This window comes from Ipomoea triloba, chromosome 15 (genome assembly GCF_003576645.1).
Source record: "Ipomoea triloba cultivar NCNSP0323 chromosome 15, ASM357664v1".
NCBI lineage: Eukaryota > Viridiplantae > Streptophyta > Magnoliopsida > Solanales > Convolvulaceae > Ipomoea > Ipomoea triloba.
Genome location: NC_044930.1, coordinates 4,229,148 through 4,239,795, shown reverse-complemented (window position 1 = coordinate 4,239,795; position 10,648 = coordinate 4,229,148). Strand labels below are relative to the sequence as shown.

The window sequence follows — 10,648 nt, the reverse complement described above, 5'->3', positions numbered from 1 at the left end:
CACCATGGTTGGTTTGATTACTGACTTGATAACCATAAGATTATAAGTTTAACTCACTGTGAGAATGATTTATTTGCCTTCTTAATTTGAATTGGTCAGTTATGAATAACTTAACTAGGTTGATTTGCTGGCTAGGGTTGCAATGTAGGGTCTATCGTGTCAACATCTTTGTATAGTAAATATAGGCTACATAAATTTTAGGGAGCTTATTAGGCAACTAATTCCTTAATTCTCTAGAGTTTGGTGATAATTAAGAAGTATATATATATTTTTTGAATTAATACATCCAATGGTCCTGGGAGTATTGTGCTATTAATGCAAATGTCTTCGGAGTAAAAAAAAAAAAAAACCATCTTTTGTTAGCAAAGGCATGAAAGTGACATTACATTTACGACTTTGATTGGGTACACTCAATTTAAAGCAACTTTCACACATTTGCTAGCGACTGTGGGTGATCACTTTTTGATACTTGGACGTTGGCCGGTCATTTTATAGTCGGAAGACGTTTGATGGTAATAGCACACTATTCGAAGGACCATTGGACGTATATATTTTTGGTTTTGTGACTGAGAAAGACTGCAGAATTGATTGCTCCTGCATTTAAGCAATCTGAATTACTCAAAAATGAATAAATATATTGGATACGGATTTCCACCAACTCCAATGTAACTCATTGAAAATGTCTCTGCCAATCACTTTCAACTCAAAAGATTAACGACAGATGGATGACCTTTACCAACTGCAGGAATGGACGATATATATGAAGTTGCAGAAATTACACCCAGAAATGAAACAGGACAAAAACCCAAACAAAAAAAAAAAATTGAAGAAAAAGAAACATCACAGAAATGTTCCAATCCCCATCGCGGAACAAGGCAATCAAGTTTACTGGAAATGGTGTATACGTCATCCATGAAGCTGAGTTTCAATCGAGTTTGGTGGGGTGTGATGAAGTACTCAGTTCATAACAATGGCAATAGAAGTTGTATTGATGATTGTCTGAATCTTACAGTGAGAAGTGTATGAAAGATACATTTGAGAGTGAACAGAAGCTCACCTATATTGGGTTTATCGAGGCAAACCCCACCCCTCTTCCGAGTATGTGAGTAAACCCTCGCCCTGTGATCCTAGCCGGCAAAGGACCACAAAGAGGTTAACGTGCGGCCGCGAGCGTCTTGGTCTTGCCACTCAGGCTGCCCTTACAGGCAGAAGCTCACCTATATACTTAGACATGAGACGGTTACAACTAACTGAGGTAAGGGAAATTACAGAAGAGCCCTTTAGGCTTAACAGACTAGCAGTTAGGCCATAACAGACTAACAGGATCTCAACTTCAGTTCTTGATCAGCAGCTTATAGGCTTTCTTTGTTCCATCAGGGTGGGTGGGTTGTCTTGCTGTTGCAGGCTTGCAGCATATGAAGACCAAAAAAAAAAATGGTACCACCATGTATGTGTTGTTCTTGGTTGATGTAAAAAAGAGAGTGAGTACTAAACGAAACAGGACAATTTTGGGCATTCAATTTGGTCCCCGTCGTCTCCAACTTGATCTGATGCATAATGCATGTCCTTTATATGTCACAGACCGTGATTGTTGCCGCTAACCACAATCTTGATTGCTAGCACTTAATGTTGCATCCAATTTACATATATATATTATGAGATCAGCTGGTTAGTAAGAAATCCCCATTGCATCGTACATCTAATTTAATGTGGCATATATAGCTAAGAGCTTCGTTCATGACCATAGTGATTATTACTTGTCCACAAAGGACAAAATACCCTTCCCTCCATAATTTCCACACCCTAGCTTGATAGGATAGTGGAGAGGTAAATCAATGTGGTTCAGATGTCCATTAGGTGGAAGACTAGTACGTGTTGAGTACATGCTCGCTAGGAGTTCACTACATTGGGTGTAACTCTTACACTATAGCTGTCATGACTTGATCTTCTATTGCCCATGTGGGCAAAGGTGATTATTAGTTGAACAACCAGTCAGCAATTAACGGTCTCAAACCAAGAAAAGTTAATAAACAACTCTTCCGGGCAGTCAAACTTGGAACCTTATAGATACAAATCAACTGTCCGACCAACTGGACTATCACTCCTATTCTGAATCCTTTTCAGACCTGAGCAACCCGTTCTTTTTTAGGTAGCCCTTTCCGTCATGCATTAGCCTCTCAAAAACCACCAACAACTTATATGTGTATGTAATTGTAATGATTACCACCAACACCCTCTCCCATCCGTCCAGTCCATGTATAAGGACTTCCGATCCAACCGCTCCTGTGTGATTTGCAGCCTGTTATATTACACAAAAAGAAGTAGGGTTTACCCAAAAATAATGTGCAGTGGTCGATCTTGGGGAGCACATGTGATTGGGAGAGCTAGCAGACACGGAGAAGAAAACATCAAGAAGGAGATGAAATTCATTGACTACATGCATACATTCAATTCCGTGGTGTTGGTTCTTTCCCCCATCTTTTGTTTGATAGCAAAAAACATTAATTAATATAGTAGGCGAGTTGAAGCAGAATGTGAAGTACGTAAATGCATTGTATTAACATTGGTCCCCTCTACGCCGAATAGATGCAACAATTAAGAACAAAAGAAGGGGTGGGCGTGGGGCGAGAAGGCAGCAGAGGGAGAATAGACCCTTCTTCTTCAATTGGTCTGATCCCCATCCGTAACGTACGTCGGAGGGGACCAAAACCACCGATCATATCCTCCAGGCATCGCCCACGACAACATTTATATATTGTTCATTAAACATCATTCATCATTATTCATCCACTGCAAGTTTTATTTTTATGTATGTCTGGTACGTAGTGCATGTGTGTTTAGGTAGTACGTATTGTGTTTGGTGAGACGATAGATAGATGCATGTTTTAATAATTTGTTGTTGCCGTGCGGCGTGGATGGGGGGATTTGCGGTGGCCATGTTTTTCACTTTTGCATGTGGTATATATAATCTTCTGATATATGGCCAATCCAACGGCACGTAGATGCAGAGAGTCAGAGATAGCATGCATACAGAGCTTTGGTATCATATCAGAAAGATATCGAAAGTGGTGTGTGTTTAGGTAGGCCCAAAGGCATGAGGCGCATTCGCTGCTTAATAAAGCTAGCTAACAATAGTATTGTCAAAGCGGGCCGGCACACTTTATGGCAGGCATAATTTCTGTAGGATTTTTGCGGGTCAGTACGTTAGGCCCACATGCTAGGGTTGGCCGGACTGGCCCGCAGCCCAATCATTATTGTGTGGACCATACTATCAAATAATGCACATTCAATATAAAAATAATGTACATTCAATATAAAAATAATGTACATTATATTTAGGAGATGTACATTATTTGTGCACTGAATGTACATTATTTTTATAGTATAAAAATAATGTACATTCAGTACAAAAATAATGTACATTTAGTACATTAAAAATGTACATTTTATCATGGTCCACACAGCTGTGTGGACCATGGTCTATACAATAATTTTCCCCCGCAGTCCGCGCAGGCTACAGGCCTTAGCGAGCTAAGCCCGTTAGGCCCGCTATTTCGCGAGCTATTTTTCTTGTGGTCCTAACCCGCCCCACCGCAGGGCAGGTGCGGGTTAGCACGCGAGTTTCTGCTGACAATCCTAGCTAACACTCTAAGAAAAAGTTCAAGAAGTAGCCACCAGTAGGGCCTACGAGTGATTCATCACATGACTTATATCATGACGGAAGACGATAGTGTGAGAGTTCGAATTCCACTTCAAACATATATGAATCTCTTGTGTGCGCATGAAGATTATGGTTTGACTAGTGGATTGATTGCACGACTTGCGATTTACCTCTACAGTGGCTCTAGGAGTATGGTCTCGTATAAGTTTAATATTAGTCCAGCAAAATCAGAATTACATAAGTATTTTTTAAAAAAAGTCTTTTTTTTCTTCATTTTTCTCCTCCCTCGCTCTCTCAGAGATGGAATAAACCTGACAAAAATTAGCTAGCATTATTCAGGATGCTCTAAGGGAGGTTACCTCTACTTTGAAGAGTGGGTAATGAGTGGTTTAAGGTAATTATCCATGTATGTATAAATATCCAGACATACAAGTAACTAAGTAATAAAGAAGGTAACACTTGTGTAAAATTGATCCATGAGACAGGTCGGATATCCGATTAACGAGTCAGAACTTTGAACTCATAAATTAAATATTCGACCAGTCTCATGGATTGAGACTCGTGAAATGACATCACACAAGTTTTTGCCAATAAAGAATATATTGAATTTGTCTGGGGACTTTCTGTTCTCTTTTACGAAATTGGAATTTCCTATCAAAGCACACCTCTATCTTTCAATTGTTATACCATGGACCAGTGTTCATATTGCATTGTGAACTCTAATACAAAAATTATGTACCTTCAATTAATACATCATGTACGTACAGTTAACTATTTCTGTACATGTAAACAAATAACTTGAGAATTGCTAACACATAATATGATAGCTACAAGTACATGAACGGTCAACGGCATGTACAAAATATATATAAACTACAGATACAAAATATCCGAAGATTATTTTTAGACCAGGGTCTCCAATGCAAGGTAGACCATGATTCGGGGTATAATTCCCCTCTATCTTTTCTCCCCCACTTTCTAAAGTTTAGTTATTGATAAATAAATAAATAGAAAAAGTAAAAAACTTCTTCCATTTGTAATTTTGTATAGCAATCACATCCTGATTGATCTAAATTAAACTTTTTCCAATCAATGAGTTACTAAACAGTAAACACAATAATAGCATTTTGTCGCTTTAAAATATTTATAATAAAAAAAATCATCACACTTTTTTGAATTAGTGAATGTGTTAACTGAAATGGTGAATCGTACATGAGCTAACATCCTTTTCGAGGATGAGTGTAAATAAATATAGATGTCTCGAGCTCCGTTACAAACATTTGGTGGTTAATTATGGGAATTGTGAAAGGGAATGGAGAAGCAGATTAGGCTTCTAAATTTATTCCACTTTGGGAGTGTGATACTCATACTATACTGCCACTCAACCCTCACATGTATAATACAAACAAAACTTTTGTGTTTTCAGCAGTGCAGCTCAGCTAGGTGACTTCACCCATTAACACAATAATAATAATTAGCATTTCCCCTTAGTCATGACAAGAGAATCACCGCCACGTACTCACCATAACAAATTTATGATGTATTTATTAATCGAAGATTTTTTCTTTTTAATTTTTCTCCAAAAACAATAAATAAATAAAACATAAGATTTATTTACTTATAATCAACTAACCAAAAAACTTAAATAACTAACATTTTTATAACTTTATAATGGATAACTAACGGGATATAGATTATTATTACATATCTCAATGTTTAAATGCCAATTGAATTCCTAACCATCAAGATAGCCACAACAGATTGATAACCAACTAAAAAATCGAAATAGCTATTAAAAAAAAACTTCACAATATATAATTGATTCAAAATAAAAAATTCATTCAATTTGGTTATTGATCATCGATTTCTCGGTCATTCAATTTTTTATTTTTTATTTAATTTTTTTTTGAAAGGATTTTTTATTTAATTTTAATCACCCCTACCTTCAAAGGTAACATAAAATGAGAAATTGTTCGCATGGACAACTGAGTAAGTTTTGGAGGATAGATTGTGACCAGTCATTATACTGTGGACCATGGGTCATGGTTGATACTGCAGTTGTGTTGAAAGGGAACTGCAGTTGCGCAGACCGTATGGAACTGCAGTTGTGTTGAACTGATACTGCAGTTGTGTTGAACGGATACTGCAGTTGTGTTGAACTGATATTGCAGTTGTATTGAGCGGATGAATGACCTCTATTCCGCACAACTGCAGTTTCTTTTCAACACAACTGCAGTATCAGTTCAACATAACTGCAATATCAACAATGACCATGGTCCACAATATAATTTGCGGATTGTGAACAATTAAATAAGATTGAACATTGAAAGTAGTAGTGTGTGAATTTTACCTAATTTGGAATGCTCATTGTGGGTACTAGAAATAATTAAATAAAAGCAGGCTTAATAATCTAATTGATTTATGACATATTTTTTTCTTCCATAATGGACCCCACCCCCTACTCCACCCTCTCTCTCTCTCTATTTATCCTCCTTGTATCCCCTCCCCACATGCAACAACCTGTTGAGTCACACTCTTAAAAGAAAGACAGAAGCATAGTAAAATCAAGAAACAGAGAGAGAGAGAGAGAGAGAGAGAGATGGGGAATCATAGGTTTAGATTATCAGACATGATACCAAATGCTTGGTTTCACAAGCTGAAGAAGGGCATGGGCAAGGCCAAAAAAAGTGGAAGAAATCACAACATCAACAACAACATCAATTGTATCAAAAAACATCATCAAAACCAGCAGCCCCCCACATCATCCTCATCATCCTATTCATCAACCAAAACAACCCACAGAAAATCGTACTATTTCTCCAGACACTTAAGTTGTCCCCCGCCGCCGCCACCGCACATTTCGCCGGACCCCCCACGAAAATCCGCCAATAAACGCCCCAAGAAGCGGCGGAGCAGCGGCAGAACCACCGCCGTCTCCGCCGCTTGTAGCTGCCGCCCCTCCATGGAATCATCCGTCTGGACTAAGCCCGATTCCACCCCTGAAGACTACCCAGAATATTCCCCCCTCGACAGCACCACCTCCTTCTCCTCCGACCAAGATTCCCTCGTCCCCCGCCGCGCCCCCGACCAAGATTCCCTCTCCCTGTCGCCCGATCACGAACTTCACGACTTCGATTCCGTTTCAAAAATCGACCTCCCTCCCATCATAACAAAACCCGGCAAAAAATTCGACGAATCCCTCAACAATCTAAGGATAAAACCCCAACCAAATCCATCATGCAAGACAGCGAAAGAACAGAGGGCGTGCCCTGTTCGAAGATTCTCCGGGAACTCGCCGGGGGGCGGCGTGAAACTGAGAACAAATTCCCCGAGAATCATCGGCGGCAACCGGAGAATCCTGCAGGGGAGAAGAAGCACGAGCATTGCTGCGGCCAAAAGCTTCGCGGTGGTGAAGTCATCTAAGGATCCACAGAGAGATTTCAGGGAATCAATGGTGGAGATGATAGTGGAGAACAACATCAGAGCATCCAAAGACTTGGAAAATCTTCTTGCTTGCTATCTGTCTCTCAACTCTAATGAGTACCATGATTTGATCATCAAGGTGTTCAAACAAATCTGGTTTGATATCACCGATGTTAGGTTAAATTAATTAAGTAACTATTTAATTTTCTGTTCTAATAATATTATGTAAATTATTGGCTACTGCAGCTATCATCAGTAATTTTCTCCCACTCATAATAATTATTATAATAAACTTTCATGCTTTAATTTTCTCCTAGTACTCTACTCAACAACAAATCCAATATTTAAATTATTATAATCAAGAATTAAGTTGGTAGGAATTATTCATTTCGGCTACCAATAGTCTCTCTTATTGTATAATCTATAAATTAAAATACAACTCCCCTAACCATCTACTTTATATAATGAGATAGAGGCGTAGTGCCCTGAAAAGTTTAATTTATCAAGTTGTGGAGTATGATTCTCACACAGAAGTCTATGAGTTTAATTTTTATCAATATCTTCTTAATCGAGTTCGTCGCGCACAGGATCTTCCTAGTGTTGTTTACTTCTCTTGTGTGATTTTTGAGCTATTACATAGGAGTATGATGGTTTGTGAGTTATTACATAGGAGCGCATATGAGTGGAGTTTATACCGTGGGGTGGTTTGGACTGTTACATTAGAGCGGAATTTATACAACTCAACTTACCGACCAATCAAAATAAGTTAATAACTTTATTTTGCGGATAGTCGTATTTTTCAGTATAATATAACAGAACACTATATAAAAACATTATTGTATGTAATATATTATAATAATAAATGAAAAGTGGTAATGGAAGTGTGTTTTTGTTTCATTTGGATATGGACACATGGCCAATTCTATGCATGGTTCAATGGAATAACTAACAATAAAAGAGGGTATTGAATGGAATAACTAACAATAAAAGAGGGTATTAAATCGTTGTGTATGCAAATGCTTTTAGAAGAGCTGTCTTATATAGTTATATATAATGTATAAAGTTCAATCAAAACTTAATTAGGTGAGTCTCACTTTGTAAACTGGATTACTAGTACAATATTTTTTTTTTTTTTAAAAATCAACATATTTCATTGTTCAATTGATTATTTGCTAAAGCATGGTAATGCACATTGTCATGTTTATTCTTTTTAGATAATTTAGATTTTCTGACTTTGTCGAACTATAGTCTAAATCCCATCCATCCCAAACGTATGAAGAGAAAATTTGAGTCAATCTAGATCAAAAACTCAACACCAAACTGCACAATTCTGGGTACACAAAGCCCAAACTGAAACTTATATTAGCTAATGAACTTAACTTAACTACTTTAGAATAAATAAATATTTGTTGAAGCAAAGTGAAAGTTTGGAAAACAACAGAACAAGAAGGATAAAAACTAAACCAAGAATATACCTATCACTATTAGGTAGTTTTTCCAAGTTAAAAGGGGGAAAAACAACAACCAAGTGAAGTGTAGTGGCATTTTGATAACTTCTAAGGGATTGTTTGGTCAATTGTCAACAACAGTCTGTTTCCAACATAGCAAAATAAAGGAAACTTACTACTAGCCTGCGTTCAAAGACTGATATGTTGCCAAAATATATATAGAGTGGAGATTTTGTCGCTTTCTCCCACCCAAGAAGGTGCATCTCACAAGAAACAGTAAATTCTCATGTAACTACTACTACTCCTCATAGTAATAGTCATCGTACACTCTCCATCACTGACAATCTCTTCTGTCAAACCCCTTAGCTTTAGCCTCTAATCCAAAAAAGAAGATACCCTTTGAGGACAACTTCTCATTTTTCCATCTTTCTTGAGAGCTCTCATGGCTTTAATTTGAGTTATGCATATGTTGCGCGATAACTTTTACATGATTGACCGATGTCTATAATATTAAGGGCATCTCTAATTCAGAAGAAAATTGTTCCATCTAAATAAAAACATAATGTGAAGAGAAAAGAAAGATAAGGTGTAGAGTGAATAGATGCTCCTCACCTTGTGGTCACGCTGTGCGTGCCCCCCCGCCCCTGCACCCTTGAGTGCTTGTTGGGGATTGGGGAGTAATAAAGTGGCGAATAACTATCCATCACTTACTTAACTAATCTTTTTTTTTTTTTTTTCCTTTCTTCTGTTTTGTTGCTAATGTAAAAGAAGTAAAGAGGAGATGCCTAACACTCACTAGAGTTATGCATGTCGTGAAAATTTTGATTTGTACACTGCCCCTACTAGGATGTGTGCTATGCATGTGCTCGCTGGCGGGTAGGACAGTTGTGAACAATTATACTAATGTGAAAGGAATAAAGAGGAGATGCATTGAAGATGGATATCCTAATACTCAACGACAATGATTCATGTTATGAAAAATTAATAATTTTCAATCTCGTCTAATGTCAAATTAAAACAATTTACACATATTGTATGGTGTGTATGATATCAAAATGAGATTGCATAGAATATGAATTGTCTACCTAGCTAGCTTGCCCAAAAATGAAGAAATAAAAATGTTTAGGCTTCACTCTCCTTATAGAAGAAAAGCTGGAAGCAATAATACGTGTAAAGGGGACAAGAACAGACCAAAGCCTGTGGAAGATTCAAATTAAGCTTAGAGTATATGCAAGTCCACATCCAGTACATTTCCCATTCTTCTTACCTTTATTTTAAAAAGTGATTTTGAAAATTTATTGGCAAGACTTTGTGTCAAAATGCAAAAGATTTGATGCGCCAAAAAGAAGCTTTAGAAAATTTTGTAGATTGTGTAAAGTTATTGGAGGGGCAGTGGGGGGTATAAAGCCCAAAGGTGCATCGAAGGTAACAAAAGTTTTCTTACGTTTTTCAAACCTAAATATGCAAAACAAATGTGTTTGGTACTATGATGGAGGCTGTCTAACTGTCTAAGTCATACCTATAAAGATACACAATTCAAAAAATTAAACTTTATTATATTAATGTGTAATTGTAATTATTATATTGTTATGTATACGTTGCAGTTGAATTTTGGGTCTTATTTTCACTAGTAGACTTATAATGATAGACTTGGGATAAACAACAACTACGGACATTGGTATGTAATTTGAAAAACTTTGTCTACTCTTTATGTGGCAAAGGATTTCATGCTTGAAGAAGCTAAGGGTTTAAAAATATATTTATCTAGCTACCAGCATATAATGATACTAATTAAGTAGCAAGCATGAGATTTCTTTTTTCTTTGATGAACATAGGACTCCACTCAAAATTGTTTGGGGGGAAATCAATTTTACGAAATTAAATATTTTTAAATCTATCCGTCAGGTTATTGACTTGGTAACTGTAATGTTAAAAGTTTAACTTCTAGAATGAGTGGCCTATTAGTTTTTTTTTTGAACCGATTAACTATAGACAACATTACCTTCTTGTGGTTATTTGCTGGCTAGAATCACAATGTAAAATTTAATTACCCAGTATTATTTGCTGGCTGAAAGACAACAATGTGTACTCAAAAGGATAAACTGTACTCTAGAAG

At 37.0% G+C, this 10,648-nt stretch overlaps 1 protein-coding gene across 1 annotated transcript; it reads left to right on the top strand.

The window, feature by feature from the left end:
- The first annotated feature begins 6,193 nt into the window (after positions 1-6,193).
- LOC116007242 (transcription repressor OFP2-like) lies at positions 6,194-7,390 on the top strand. Its single transcript, XM_031247867.1, has one exon. It carries the CDS (start codon positions 6,261-6,263, stop codon positions 7,269-7,271), a length of 1,011 nt encoding a protein of 336 aa, XP_031103727.1. The 5' UTR covers positions 6,194-6,260; the 3' UTR covers positions 7,272-7,390.
- Positions 7,391-10,648: the final 3,258 nt, after the last annotated feature.

Bases quoted from the DNA above. Each gene is read 5' to 3' on its own strand.
- LOC116007242 (XM_031247867.1), top strand. From the start codon at position 6,261: ATGGGGAATCATAGGTTTAGATTATCAGACATGATACCAAATGCTTGG.